Below are 16,274 nucleotides of genomic sequence, written 5' to 3' on the forward strand. Positions count from 1 at the left end.
GCTCACGGCTGTCCTTCAACGCAACTCAAAGACATGTATTTTTATCAAGATATGTCTGGGGCCATCAACCTGAACCAAATGTCTTCTAGCTTTTTCATTAACCGCACTAGAAAATGGTCACTCCATTATCCAGAATCAAAGAAAGATGATTTTATGGTCAATATAGATGTACCAAAGCCAAAGAGTGAACTCGTCCATTTTGGAAAAAATTTCAATGAGCAAAGCTAAAACAAACCAACAAAGTTAAACCCAAAATACATTTACCAAATATACTGGTTGTCTGAGGTTTTGCTTTATTATATGTTATAACTGAGAAGCTTCACAAATGGTTTGGAAAAAGGTAGAATGTTTAATAACTCTCCCCTTGAAAGCTTCCCTTAAATCCTAAACTTACCATGGCAACATTCGAAAGTCCCCAGAGAAGTCTTCATACTTGTAGTTTACCACATGCCAATCTGTGCTATAGGTTTTAATACACTGAAAGAAAATAAGAATCTTTAATTTGAAATGTAGGAAAAGTACACGTACATCCACTTTTTTTTTTATGTCTGGTAAGAGGCTGCAGACTTTTTGTTTTTTACTTTTATGTTTTTATTAATTAATTAATTAATTTTATTGGCTGTGTTGGGTCTTTGTTGCTGCACATGGACTTTCTCTAGTTGCAGCGAGCTGGAACTACTCTTTGTTGTGGTGCACAAGCTCCTCATTGTGGTGGCCTCTCTTGTTGCAGAGCACAGGCTCTAGGCGCATGGGCTTCAGTAGTTGCGGCACACAGGCTCAATAGTTGTGGCGCTCGGGCTTAGCTGCTCTGCGGCATGTAGGATCTTCCTGGGGCAGGAATCGAACCCATGTCCCCTGCATTGGCAGGTGGATTCTTACCCACTGCACCACCTAGGAAGTCCCAATACTTTTTTATTTTTTAAATTTTGCAGTAGTTTTCAATACTTTTTCATGTAGCTTTTATCAGTTCTTTCTGAATCCAAGAGATAGATACAAGCCATTAGATGTTTTTTCATCATCTGATTGGCTGACGAGGCTGACAGGCTTTTAAAAATCATTTGGGGAATGTTGGTACTGGGATCTTCCTTTGGGGATTAACTGTGTCTTCCTAAACCAGTTGGTGGCAATAAATCCCAATTCACAAGTTCTCTTGGACACTCTGACTCCAAGTCCAAAAAGTATTCAAATAAAAAAAAAAAAAGGCTAAGAGGACTTCCCTGGTGTCCCAGCAGTTAAGACACCATGCTCCCAATGCAGGGGGCCTGGGTTCTATACCTGGTCAAGGAACTAGATCCCACATGCCGCAACTAAGAGTCCGCGTGCCACAAATAAAGAGTCCACATCCTGCAACTAAAAGATCCCACATGCAGCAACAAAGATCCCGTCTGCCAGCAACTAAGACCCAGCGCAGCTAAAGAAATAAAGAAATAAATAAATGTTAACAATGTCCTTTGCCTTCTAAAAAAAAAAAAAAAAGACTAAGAATACAAGGTACTTGTGAAAGTATTTAAGCCGTATCCTCTACATCACATCACATAGACTTATTATGTAGGTCGGTTAAGTTCTACTAATTTTATTTTCCATTTACACTAAAGAAAGAGTATTTTAAATATAGTATATTTAAAAATGAATGAATGAATGATGAATTTTCTTCTACAGCGTTTGAGACTCTTACCTCTTTGACAAACAAACTCTGGGCCCTCTTCTCACCATCTTCTGGTACAGTGGACTGCACAGTTCTGCGTTGACGACTGATCACCGAGATCTAGAAGACAAAGAAAATTCTTGCTCTGCAAACCAGCTTGAAAAATGCAGTTTTGTTCTTTAAAGAAGTGCTTGTGAACTCACAGATATATCTTCCATTGGAAACATAAGCAGGTCTCGGAGGGGGTCACTGTAAATCTGGGTTTTTCTTTGGGTGATAACATTCTCATAGTCCAAGGGCTCAACAACTTTGGTCTTTTCCTTAATAAGAGATGAAAAGAAAGTTAATACCGTCAAACTCATGAGACAGAAGTTCCTCATGTATCAAAGACACATTATTTCACCAAAGAAGGGACTATCGATAATCAGCAATTACAGGAGACACTTTTATGAGAATTATTCTCCATAATTAGACACGCACACCAAATACATACATAGACACACAGATCTCTGGGCTAAAGACCAGAGTTCAGGAGAGACAGCCCTGTACTCTGTTTATCTGTACTCTGCCTCCCAACAATTTATTGAATTTAAGTCCAAACCAAAAGTGGCATATTTGGAAGTTTGTCGGTTGATATTTACTGAGTATGCACTGTTTACTGGGTAACTAAAGGGGAGAAAGTATCAACATTCCTGTGCCTACTTGGTACCAGGCACGCTGTCCAAAGGATGTCTCAAGTTCTTGAACAGCTGGGGCAGGTGTTGGTATTGGAGATGCTTGATCCAATGAGCAGGGCATGAAAGGATGAAATTCCAGGTGGCAAAGTCAGGGGATCCCTGTGGGACTTCCAGGTGACCCGGTCTTGATAGCAGGGCCCCAGCCCGAGGCCAAGGTTACAAAGCTCAGAGTTAGTGATTCTGAGAAATCCAAGATGTGACTGATTTAGTAAGAGCAATAACAGTATTTACTGAGCCCTTTATAGATGCCAGGCACCATGCCAAGTGCTTTCTCTACATTTTTTCACATAAGACTCATAATAATCTATGGGCCTTATAGATGAAATAGGTTGAATCTTTGTCCCCATTTTACAGATAAGGAAATCCTGGACTCAGATCAGGTTAAGTCACTTGCCCACCTTCACAGCTGGAATTCAAACCGGAGCCTGTGACTTCAAAACTCTGTTCTTTCTATCTCATGCAGCCTTTCCACCCCTGAGAAATACACAAAGATACTAAAACTCAAGGTACTGAACTTGGAATAGGATCCTATCACCTAACATCCTATCATCTATTCCTTCACTGAATTTACCCTGATCAGATACACCATCTATCTTACCTTTCTGCCTGTTTAAGGGCAGGGATTTCCCTTCATCTGTTCACCGCTATAACCGTAGCACCCAGAAAAGTACCTGGCACTCAGTAGACATCCAATCATCAGTGTTGAATGAACTTGGAGATATTCAGATTCTACCAGGGCCATGTCTCAACACACTATTGTAAACCAAGGTGGGTATATATTAGTGATTTCTAGTAATAACGTTTTACTTAAGTTATTTGTCTTGATAATTTTATAATAAAAACTGCATAAAGAAAACTTGAATTTAAGATATATTAAATCGTAATAGCATAATGGAATAGGGGCTATGTTTGTATTTGTGTACATAGTATTTGAGGCAGTCTCCAGCATACTGTATCCAAACAACCCCTTGAGAATCGTTTTTATACATGGTCCACATTAGGTCACAGCTATATCGCAGTTCCACATCTGAAGGGCATCGCAGTTTCATCTGTAAGATTACTTGGATTAGAGTAAACCACTCTAACGAATGAGAATCAGTGTTCAACAAGTCTAAAAGATCCTAACAAATACTGTATAGAGGCACCTCAAGAAATTAAAAATAGAACTACCCTATGATCCAGCAATCCCACTTCTGGGTATATATCTGAAGGAAAAAAAATCATTATCTCAAAGAGATATCTGCACTCCCATGCTCACTGCAGCATTATTTACAATAGCCAAAACATGGAAACAATCTCGGTATCCATCAAGAGAGGAGTGGATTTTAAATACGTGACATATATATATAATGTAATATTGTTCAGTCATAGAAAAGAAGGAATTCTGCTGCTTGCGACAACATGAATAAATCTTGAAGGCATTATGTTAAGTGAAGTTAGCCAGACAAAGACAAATACTGTATGGTATCACTTATATGTAAAATCTAAAAAAAGTAGAATGGTGGTTGCCAAGGGCAGAGGGATGAGGGAAAACGGGGAGATGTTGGTCAAAGGGTACAAACTTTCAGTTATAAGTTGAGTAAGTTCTGAGGATCTGATGTACAGCCTGGTGACTATAGCTAACAATACTGTATTATATACTTGAAATTTGCTAAGAGGGTAGATCTTAAGCATTCTCACACATACACACAAAAGGTAACCATGTGAGGTGCTGGATGTGCTCATTAACTTGATTATGGTAATGATTTCCCAATGTATTACACATTGTAAATCATCACATTGCACATTCTAAATATACACTTATATTTTTCAATGATGCCTCAATAAATCCAGGGGGAAAAAAATCCTAACAAAGATACACTTCATTTCAAGTCTTAAATTTGGATTTATCGACCCATGAGATCAAATCAAGCAGATCATGCCTCTCATGTCTACGGATACTGGTGCAAAATGAGTTGAAATAAAAGAAAAAACTCCTATTTTGTGAACTTGGAGATTTTTCTGGTAGGAACATTTGACCCCTTGTCCCATATCTACCATGTTTCATGGACCCAAGTGAAAGGACAGTATTAGGGCTTCCAGCCCTAATACTCAGAGTCTGTGGTCAATTTCTCAGAGAAGTGAATAAAGTCCCATCTAGAAGGCAAGCCTTAGAGATGGAAAATAATGTCAAAGTCTTGCCTTTGGTGCCAACTCTCTTCCCAACACAGATTGCTAAAACAGTCCTCCAGTTTCACTCTTTAACCTGTTGAATTAGCATCTGTTAATCTTCTCTGCACAATAATTTCACAAGTACCTGCTCCAAGTAACTTTGAAAAAGAAAAAAAAAAAAAAGAAAATCTTCCTTCAGCTTTCTAACGTAGTCAACAAATTAATATGCTAAAGGATACGTCAAAATGAATCACTTGTTTAAATGTACAGTATATGCCTTCTAAAAATGAAACTTTCAGCTCTCCATGTGTTTTAAAGGCCACCTACTCATGTTACAGAAAACAAGGTTTCACTTTTCATAAAAAACTGATTAAACCAAGCATTCTGGGTCTTCAGTCCTACTCCTTGGTCAGGGATAGCTCGACTGCAGAAAAAGGTGGGGTGGCTATTCTGGGTCCCACAAGTCTTCCCCTAAAAGAAGATCTAGGCCTGTGAACCGGGCTTCATTTTTATAAGAAGAATAAGAGAAGGATTAAGGGCCCCTCTCATCCCCCAGCTGCCTCCAATCCCCATTTTTTTTCTCCAGCCCTCTCCCAGGCATTAAAAAGCACAATTCAAACTGTCAGTGGAAGAGAGAGGCTAGAGTAGAAGTCAGCCCCCACAGAACCGCACGCTGCGTTGCCCTTACAGTAGGCTTCAGCTGTAACTCTGTTGGCATCAGAGCCGAGGAAAACCTTTGACTTTTAGAATCATGATTGAATGGCAGCTCTGCCCAGCCGTCTAGAACATAACCCTTATCTAAAACTTTCCTATTCAGCTTTATCATTTGATTGTCAGACTCACAAGGTTACCCGAAATAAAGCTTCTATCACACACAAAAAGGGTCTTTCTCTCAGGTTTGGGCACTGCCTTCCTGCCAGTTTGTGCACTGACTGGCCTGAAAAGGTGCTTTTTCATAACGCAAGAAAACTGTGTTATGATCATCAGGACTTTATAAACACCCGAATAATAGCAAGGTCCCACTGCGTACTTCTGTAAGTTCTGTAGCAGCGTTAAGTAAAAGGCAAAAGCATTTATATAATCTGGAAAGAAGCAAGCATATGTTTCAGTCTTCTCTTCCTAAGTAGTGACAGCAAAACCGTCAGCCTAAATTTGGAACCTACTCAGTTTTCACCAAGCAGGGAGAAAAAAAAAAGAAAAAAAAAAGATTTGCCTTTGAAAGTTCTCATTCACTGATTCCTGAGCTCTCTTGAAATAACTTGCTGCTCATATTATTAGGGGTTTTGGTTGTTGTTTCACTCCAAGATGACTTTGCAGTCTTAAGAAAACACTTTCAATATATATTCTACCTGTTTCTTAACCAAAACCTGTCAAATAGACAAGGAAAATACTATCATTTCAACTTTGTACATAAAGAAACTGGCTCGGAGGCCTGAGGTCAGCTGTCTACATCTAGTGGTAGAATCAGGATTCAAATACAAGTCTTTCAACTACTGATCCTTTTTCTGTTATTAGCAGTGTCTCCCAAACTTGACTTATTCACGTACAATCTTCAAGATTTTTGCCACAACTTCTGCACTATCATATACTTCATATTTTTCTTCAAATCAGTTTTTCATTGAAATGCATTTATTGAAACAGTAAGCTTTATATTAGCCCCCCAAAGGAAAATAAGTCAGTATTTTCCTAATCGCTAGAAAAATAAAATTTGAAATGTCAATCTTTGTATCATGGTTTGGGACACAGTATACTCTTCAGACTTAGGCCACTAGGAACAAATCTAAATAGACTTCCATGTGTAAATCCTCAAACTGTGAAGAAATGCACACTTCCACAAACTGAGATAACTTTCTGATTTCTACCACAGAGTGAAAGGACAGACTGAAAAAGGGAACTCATCAGTACAGATTTGGTTACAGTCTGCTTCTTGGTAAAAAGAAAAGAATCAATGGATTCTCTTGGTACAAAGAGAAGAATCAATGGAGTCACTAACAGCATCAAACACTTAAGACTTTATGATTTTGTAGTGGTCCCAGTACATCCACTGTACAGGATGACTGATCTTTCATCATCTTAACTGTATATGTATAAAGGTAAAACCAAGCTTGCAATCCTAAAATAATATGTAACTATGTATACACAGGTATATATTCAACCCTCCAACCACTTAAGTATTTAAAAGCATACATTACTAGCAAACCAGTTTATGCTATCATTAGAAACTTAGCCATAACATTTCAATCTCATTTTTAAAAAGCAAGCATAATCGTGTAATATTTCCATGTCAACAATGCAAAATCAGCCTGGGTTACTTCTGCTTAGTTGTTACACCAAAGGTCATTCGTTCGCTGGTAAACTTTTGACTTTAGAAACTAGTTCTCCTTAAGCATTCTAAGAATGTCTCTTCTGCAAGTCTGAAGTGAACACTGGCTTCACCGAATCCCTTCTGTAACACGCTGGGAGGGAGAGCAGAGCAGGCAGAAGGCTTAGCAGTGGGGCACGGGGCCACTTCGAAAATCTCCCACTGCCACCCCCTTTTCCACGTTAAGTTTTGGTGCCAGAAAGAGCACGGCAACGACTGGTTTCGGAAGGAGAATGATTTAGCCCAAAAGTTAGAAGCGGATTTTCACAGTATCACGATCAGACTGCTGTTTCAATGGCATCTGAACATAATCTTATTGAAAAGAACAGCCATGTTAGAAACGAAGGAACAGACTCAAAAAGAGGGTTACTCCGTGAGCCTCTCCTTCCCATCCTTCCCCCATCTCCCTCCCTCGGGAATGTCTCCAGAATCCCTAAGGGATTTTAGCTTCCCTTTTGTTTCAGACATTTAGAGCAGGGTTTAGAGTGCTTTCTCCACAGAGATCTCAAAATAACACTTTGCGCTCAAAATGGCCACTGGGGACACGCTGCTTCCGGCAACGCAGAAAAGAAAGTGGGTTTGCTGGTAGAGCACACTTTATCAAGTCCCTGCTAAGGTCCAGGCTGTGTGCTAGCCCTTGAGAAGCTCATGGTCTAGAGGGGAAGGCGGATAAACCCAAGACGATTAAGCTGATCACAGAAGCTGTTACAACTTGAAATCCCACTCGGCCTCCATGCATCCGTCAGACCCTCTGATACCACATCTTCTACCAACGAAGCGACTGCACAAGTGTTCTTGCACATGAAAGCGTGCGAGCTCATCTATTCACACTTGCATCAATCAGAAGAATTTCCCTGCATGGGTATATGTGGTCTCGGATCATCTCATCTTGTCTTCTACTTTAGTTGATAAATTCGGTAAGATCGGAGACTTACAACTGTCAAGAGTGGTGTGTGACAATGAGAAGCAGCAAAATCTGAGCTGTGACTATAGCAGAAATGAGAAACGTCACCACCGCAGACTAGAGATTTCCAGAGGGGGACCCTACACAGCATGGCAACAAAGGAACCATAAGTGTAAGGAACTTTTTCATAAGGTTCAAGTCAAGAGTATTTGACTTTGTTATGACCTTGTATTTTCTCAGTCATATGATTACCTTTCACCAGTTCTTTCCTTTCCCTCTTGCCCAAAAGGAACTCAAGTACCGAAGAAGCTTGCAATTAATATAATCCGATGATGATGCTAGGGGAGGGAAGGCCATCTTTTCAGTTAGTACAACCGATTTGGCAAAATAGACATGAACATATTTTAATAAAGATTGTTTTTCAGGACAAATGTTGGCACAAAAACCCACATACGAATCACATTCAAGACACTGACCTTTCTTAAAGCTAAAAGCTAAAGGGAAAAGCATACTTTTCATGAGACCACTGGGTCATGCTTATTCCTAATTTACACCTTGGCTCTCACATTATTCCTGTGACAGCCCAACCTCCAACCCCTCTCACCCACAGCCCTTAATGTCTTTCCCAACCACTGTGGCATTTTCTCACATATAGCTGTAATCGCACTGTGGGTACCTTGCATATTAGTCTCCTTAGTGGGATTGTAAACACCTGGAGGGGGAAACAGTGCCTTGTACATTCGCTATCCCTTACATTGAGCATGAATATACACCAAGCTAAGCATTTCCTATCTATTATCTCACTTAATTCCTTCAAAAACCCTGCAAGGGAGGTTCTTTTATTATGCCCATCTTACAGACTAGGAAACTGAGGCTCAGGCAGGTCCAATGTCACACACTAGTGGAGCTGGGATTCAAATCTGTATCTGATGGGCTCCAAAGGCAGTACTCCTAACCATAATACACATAAAGAAAAACAAAACATTTCCCCACCTTCGCTCCTACCAGGTTTAATTTCCTTGGACAAACTTGACATTTTAGGATTTGCTAGAGCTTATTCAAACTACACTATCATTTTTACCAAAGTGAGATCTCGCCTTCTCATCGCCCTGATGATGCTGAGCACGACTGGCTTACAGAGCTTGTAATGTAATTGGATGAGGAGTTTTACATTTCTTAGCTGTTGCTTCCAATTTAGCATTTGCCATCAATGAGCAGGGATTAGCACCTTAGGTCTTTTACTTTGGGGAAAGGAGTTGGCAGATTCAACTTCAAGTGGGTAAGAATCAGATTACAAACAAACAACGGTAAGATATTGTCAAGGGACCGTGTCTAATTCACCTCGGTATCCTCCACAGAACCTAGAAGACAGCCATGAGAACTACAAAGCCAGGAGCTTTTGTGGTTCATGAGGGATAACCAATCATACAAAGAGATTGACGGTACACGTCTGCCTTCCAAGCCAAAATGGCAGCACACAAGGAGAGAGGGACAAGTCACTGACTGCTAAGGCTTTCAGAATTCATTTTCAGATCCCAGCTTTAATTTAATTTCTGATTCCAAGAAATCAGCAAAATAGGTTCTAAAGGATTTTAAAGCTAACAGGAAAAATAAAACTTTTTTGGCTCTTTAGAGTTTTTGCATAGGGAAGAATTCTTTTTAAATGCCAAATTACTTCCCTTTTCTAAGCCTCTTTGGCTGTTTATATAAACTCAAGAACTGTTTTTAAAAACCTACAAAGAATTTATATTTGTTAAATCACAAAATAAACAAGTCTGATATATACTATATGATTAAATCTAACTTGGATAACAAGTGTTTTTCATTACAGCCAACTCAAATATTATGCAAATAATCTAGATTATCTACAAATGAATAAACAGAATTTCGATGAACTCTATACCCTGAAACTTCATTTTAACCGATAATTATAAGTTTATTCAATATGCTGGCTGACAGGTAGGAAAACTGATTTGAATTCAATCACTCCTTACTTTTGGTGTTCACTTTGTGCTAATAAGTATTTAAATGACTCAAAGATAAGACAAAATGAAAAGAAAGGCTTGAATAAATTGAGAGAATGGCAAAGTAGCTTTTTAAAACTAGAACTGTTTCTATTCTTTAGCAAACCATTATTGACAAAAAGAAAAAAAATGAACCTTGGTTACACATAATGGCTTTCTAACAAATCAAAGAATTTAACGAGTTCACATAGACATACAAAATCACTGCAGATAATTCATTCAAGAAAGGAGAAATTAGACTGTATGCCCATCAACTAATTTATAACCTGCCTTGGATCTTGGTGCCCACTCCAGTATTGACAAAAAAAGACATCTTGTTGACTCTTTCCTGAGTTTGACAAACAGAACCATAACATATGTTGCGTTCTTAAGCAGAACAAAACGTAAAGTGCACTGATGTTCTATATGTATGTGGATTTAGCCAGCTAGGTTACTGACATTCTGTGAAAACATAAAAACCCAAAGGTCCTGTTTGTGTCATTTGAACACAGCAGGACAAGCCTATTTCATTACAAAAGCTCAGTAATCTACAAATCAGCCACACATCATTTTCCACACTGGATCCAACCACTGGTCTTCCCATCCCACTAATTTGCTCCTGACAATGGAGTAAAGAAAATTGGTGACCCCCATTTTGAAAACCCATCTTGACAGGGGTAAAAATGCACTTTTCTACAAACACTTTCATTTTCCATAATCAAGTCATATTGGATCTATCCATTCAGCGTTTTTACACACCCTCCTCTTAAAAAAAATGCCAATCTATAATCTTTGTTTCCTTCTTTAAGCCAATTCCCTATGACAAATCCCCTATCATGAGAGATACCATTTGATAGAAGAGTCTTAGGGGTTGACCCCATGAAAGGTTTCTTTGAAGGTCTTACATTAATAACTTTGAAGTGATGAAAATGTTATAAAATTGATGTGATGGTCGCACGTTTCTGTGAATATATTAAAAACCACAGACATATACAATTTAAATGGGTGAGTTGTATGGTATGTGAATTACATCTCAACAAAGCTATTAAGAAAGCTAGGAAAAACATAACCTACCCAGTTTCACTTCCTTATACCTAAAAAACTCCTCCACTATTTAGGAAGAGGGTTCCCAGTACAGCAACCACGGGGCCCCTCCCTAGAATGGTTAGGTGTCAATGTGTGAGGATCCTACACTGGAGCCAGAGATTCCACTGATAGGCCTGGGACAAAAGTGAGGCTTGCTGCCATGTCGCTCCCTGAGGGCTCTCCCGGAGCTCTAACACACAGAAACACAGAACAGCTTAGTAATGACAGTCACTGAGCATCAACCATGTGCCAGGCAGTGGGCCACAAAGCTGAGAAAACAAAGTTGGGCAAGATGTGGGTGCTGCCCTTCAGGACCTCATGAGTCAAAGGAAAGACAGACACCCTCAACAGAGAGTTAAAATACAATGGGAGTAATCCCACTCCTGGGCATATACCCAAAGAAAACCATAATCCCAAAAGAAACTTGTACCATAATGTTTATTGCAGCACTATTTACAATAGCCAGGACATGGAAGCAACCGAAATGCCCATCAACAAATGAATGGATAAAGAAGATGTGGCATATATACACAATGGAATATTACTCAGCTATAAAAAGGGATGAGATGGAGCTATATGTAATGAGGTGGATAGAACTACAATCTGTCACACATAGTGAAGTAAGTCAGAAAGAGAAGGACAAATATTGTATGCTAACTCACATATATGGAATCTAAAAATGGTACTGATGAACTCAGTGACAAGAACAAGGACGCAGATACAGCGAATGGACTGGAGAACTCGAGGTATGGGAGGGGGCGGGGGGTGAAGGGGAAACTGAGACGAAGCGAGAGAGTAGCACAGACATATATATACTACCAACTGTAAAATAGATAGTCAGTGGGAAGTTGTTGTATAACAAAGGGAGTCCAACTCGAGGATGGAAGATGCCTTAGAGGACTGGGGCGGGGAGGGTGGGGGGGACTCCGGGGGGGGGGGGGAGTCAAGGAAGGGAGGGAATACGGGGATATGTGTATAAAAACAGATGACTGAACTTGGTGTACCCCCAAAAAAATAAAAAAAAATAAAAAATAAAAACTACAATGGGATAGGGACTTCCCTGGTGGCCCAGTGGTTAAGACTCCGTGTTGCCAATGCAGGGGGCGCGGGTTCGATCCCTGGTCGGGGATCTAAGATCTCACGTGCCACATGGTGCGGCCAAAAAAAAAAAAATACAATGGGACAAGGGCTGGGACAGGGGACACAGAGAGCGCTGCGGGGATGCAGTTTTATTCCACGGGTGAAGGAGGCTCAGCGAGGAGGTAGCCTGTGCGCTGAGACTTGAAGGACTGCATAAAAACGCCCATGGCAGGCAAGGTGAAGAAAGGCATTGCAGGCAAAGACGAGAGCGGAAGTAATAGAGGAGGATAAAATAAAGCATGTGTTCAAGGAGTCCGGGGATGCACAGAATAAGGAGACATGGCCAGGATGAGCTGGAAAGGCACGTTTACGGAGGACCACAGATGCCAAGGCCATGAGATTGGACTGTTTCCTAGTGTAGGCGATGGGCAGCCAGCAGAGGTTTTTAAGCAGGGGAATGACATGAACAGATGTTTTACTCATATTTATGCACTGCAAGCCAGAAGGTCAGCGCTAATGGAAATTAATCCATAAAATGACAGCATAGGCTGAAAATTTGCCCCATTGTCTACATTTTCCAGGAGAAATACACTGAATTATGGAAAACTACTCGTTAGAGTTGCATACAAAACTATTGAGGAAGATAAAGGGAGGGCTCTGTTTCTGTGACGAGCTTTTTTTTTTTTAACAGAGAAATAGAAATACTTGCTTGCATCTTCCTTGTGTGACAGAGATTAAATTCACGTGAACATTTTATTTTGAAAAGCTCAACTGCCAATCTGCACTTAATTTGTTTCGAACACCTTTTCAATGGCTAATTTGATTCAAAATGGTTAAATTTTCGATGAACCCTAAGCTGGATGACAGTATTTCTTTGTTTAACCTAACCCTTTAATGGTTCAACATAGCCTACAAAGTTGGTGATTTGTGAAGCAGAGAAAAAAGTTGGGGTAAAAATGGGAAGGTCACTACGTTCTCCTTGAGAAATGCATAATATACTAATATAATTAGTAATAAATTTTCTTAATTAAAAAAAAACAGAGTCTGCAGATAAAAGCTTGAACCATTGAGCAAGGCTTATAAGATCTGGCCTCCACCCCCAGGCTCCATGCCAGGCCCTCCAACCTGGAGCAGATCTCCTAATGGGCCCTGTTACCCCACGTTTGCTTCTCCTCTGCCAGTTCTTCCCGGAGCCCCACTGCAAGACTCCATGAAGCTGCCAATCTTCCTAGGTACAAATGGCCACTCCCTCCTACCCAGTGCTACCCACCTCTTCAAACCCAGAGCTAGTACCTGAACTTCCTTCCCCATCCAAGTCCCATGATGAAGTGCTGAGGTGCCCATTTCCTTTTCTGCCTCTCCCCTCACTAGAATGAAAGCTCTGTGATTCAAGTCTTTGTCTTATTCACGGCTTTATCCCCAGCACCTCCAAATTTTGTCTTGAATGATTGAATGAGCAAACTATGAATCCACTGTCATTATCTTTCTAACCCTCAACATTAAGATTTTTTGCCTCTTCCAATTTTTCAAAATGATCACCATCTACAGAATGCTCACTGAAAGACACACATTTGTGTAGCGGTCTAAAGGAGTTGGGCTACTGAACACTTTAATAACATGAATCATCACTCATTCATTTCTCTTTTGGCAAATTCACATCACATATGAAGTTTTCATAGAACCAGGCACACATACACGAAGAAATGTGAAGTGTCAGGAGGTAGGAAATCATGTTGGTTGGGGATTTGAATTCAACTTGAGGGAAAGGTGATGACTCCAGCAAAACTCATTTTGTGCTGGTAACAGTTCTCCCATTGCCAAACTTCCTCCTGAACAACCTCTCTCTCCCCATCCCTCCCCTCCCTTGAGCTCACATTTACTCTGTGTGCTGAAGGTGCCTACAGGTATGTGTTCTGGCTTCCTTCCCTAAAAGTAATCCAAAATGCATCCCGCCATACTTGAGCAGAAGCACCAGCAAGAAACACTCCCCACACCTGTATCTAAGCATCCCCGTTTTGCAACGCTCCTCATCTGGTGCAATGCCACGTCGAGACCTCAGACTTAAAACAACCCTGCCCCTACAAGCCTCTACTTATATTATGTGGCTGAACCACTGTCATAATGACAAAACTATGTCTTTCCTAGAAAAGAATCTCCACACCTTCTCCCCAGGACAATCTCCAGCTAGGCTAACATCACCTTGCCCATTCTTTCCATATGACAGCGCATTCCTATCTTGTGTTCATTTTCATTCCAACCTGGACCCCATGGCCAATAAGCCCCCTCACTAGTTCCTTGTCATTCGGAACCACGTCCATGGCCACTCCCCAGCCCTAAATTAAACCCCCTGCTTGCCTGTCTTTGCTGCTGCAGGAGAAAATCCTGACTAGGTGCTCAGGGCCTTCATTTACGGGGATACAAATCCTAGGCTCAGCTGGGCTCTCAGTCCCACCCTCAAGGCTTTCACTCACTCCTTGTCAGCCCCCATGACCTAAAAGTGAACAGGACACTTGAGGTTTCACGAATGGAAATTCCCCTCTCTCTTACAATGGCGCCCTGGTTGATTTGCATAGCTTGGCTGTTCTACTGAATCCAATGTCCCCACATTGACATTAACAAATTTCATATAACCCTGTATCCTTCCACATTTATTTGGCACTCAACTCCTTTCTGGGTGCGACTTTCTCCATTCCTAATTTGGTTCCTAATCTGGTTCCTAAGTGATCCTTGGATGGGCTATGTGGGATCTGTGAAAGTCTGAAATTATATGGAAAATGCTGTATGTGCACCTTTATAGGCAGAGGATCCAGAGCTTTCCAGAACCTCCAATGTGTGTGTGACCCAAGAAAGACTAACATTTACTGCCTTGATAACTTCATATAAACAGATTGCATTATTTTCATATACGACTTATTGGTTTTGTATAATTAGGAAGCAACACATATTCACTGAAGAATCTTTAATCTAAAAATGTAAAGAAGAAAATGAAAGTTCCTTAGAATCCCAGCATCCACAGAGGACCACTGTTAGTGACCATTTGGATGTTTCTCCATCTCTATTCTATTTTTGTCTTGTTCTAAATTGGATTCCTACTGTTGATTTCTGACAGTTACAGTGTCCCAAATAATATAAGAGAAACTTCAGAGGACAAAGAATTTGGGACTAGTGTTCAAAAATCCCTTTGATTTCCAAGCGTATCTACTAACAAATATTCCTTGAGCACCTGCTATGTGTATGACGTACCACTCCAAAAGTCAAGAGGTAAATCCTTATCCAAGTTCTCACTCAAGGTGTTTAAAAATTCTAGGGATTTCAATAGGCTATGTGAAGCTCCAGCCTAACAAAGAGAACATTTTAGCTTAAAATGACTGCACCTACATCAACCAGAAAAAAAAAGGAGGGGGTGGTTAGGCGACAACAATGATGTCATTACAGACTTGGAGGAACGCAATTAAAGCACTGAAGTCAGGTTTTTTTTAAATGACGGTTCTCCTTTATTACCAAAATGTGGACTCTCACCTAATGATTAAAAAAAAAAATAGGTGATTAAAAAAATACATGAGATGGGACTATATAGTAAAGGCCCAGGTCATCTCACATGACTCATAAACTCTTTCTGCGGGAAATTCCCTGTGTTGTGAGCAATGACATTAGCGAATAATTGTGTGGCCTCCTATGGTGGTGACTGTTCAAAGGACAGCACTTGTTTGCTTGTGGAATTCCGCTGTGTTTAAGGAGGACGACCAGCGTAATTATTTCACTGCCAGTGTTTACATATGTCACAACCAAGACAATTCTGGAAAAACAGGATTATTGCTTCTTTGCTTTAAATATATATAAGCAGAGGATGAGCCAACGGAATGATTTATCATTTCAAGTCCACTCCCTCCACTGCAACTTTCATCCTGTATTTAAACACTGTCCCATTTGCAAGCAGGAAAGCAGATAAGTCTCTTGCCAAAACTCAAGGCCGGGCCCAGTGAAATGCTTCAGAGCTTTCTCTATCAGTCATTGCATCCCTTGCTAAACCGTTGAGCCTTTTCCTCCTTCCTCTGACCACTGGAGGCCTCTTGGAGGAAGCGATCCAAGTGTGACCCTGCAAGAGTTTCCCGGAACATACTGGCATCGACTGGAAAAGCCGCAGCCTCTGGCCAGGTCAAAGGCTTGGCCCTGCTTTCTTGTCAACACCGCACCCTGACAGCAGCCGCTTGCTTGCAGGCTGTAAGGGAGGTGGTCATCAGGTGAGCAGGCACAGGCAGCCCCTTGTAGCACCTCAGCATCTTTCTCTCCCTCAGGGAACTGTGGC

The 16,274-nt window shown here is 40.7% G+C and overlaps 1 protein-coding gene across 3 annotated transcripts in view; it reads right to left on the reverse strand.

Moving 5' to 3' along the window:
- DOCK11 (dedicator of cytokinesis 11) overlaps window positions 1-16,274 on the reverse strand; it is a 181,314-nt gene that overhangs the window by 137,604 nt on the left and 27,436 nt on the right. For all 3 annotated transcript variants that reach the window (XM_057719162.1, XM_057719161.1, XM_057719163.1), the window contains exons 2-4: window positions 1,849-1,965; window positions 1,676-1,765; window positions 395-477 (exon numbers count right to left, since the gene is read on the reverse strand). In XM_057719162.1, the coding sequence (XP_057575145.1) occupies window positions 395-477; window positions 1,676-1,765; window positions 1,849-1,965 (290 nt within the window). The remainder of the gene's footprint in view (window positions 1-394; window positions 478-1,675; window positions 1,766-1,848; window positions 1,966-16,274) is intronic.

This window comes from Hippopotamus amphibius, chromosome X (genome assembly GCF_030028045.1).
Source record: "Hippopotamus amphibius kiboko isolate mHipAmp2 chromosome X, mHipAmp2.hap2, whole genome shotgun sequence".
In the NCBI taxonomy this organism is placed as follows: domain Eukaryota; kingdom Metazoa; phylum Chordata; class Mammalia; order Artiodactyla; family Hippopotamidae; genus Hippopotamus; species Hippopotamus amphibius.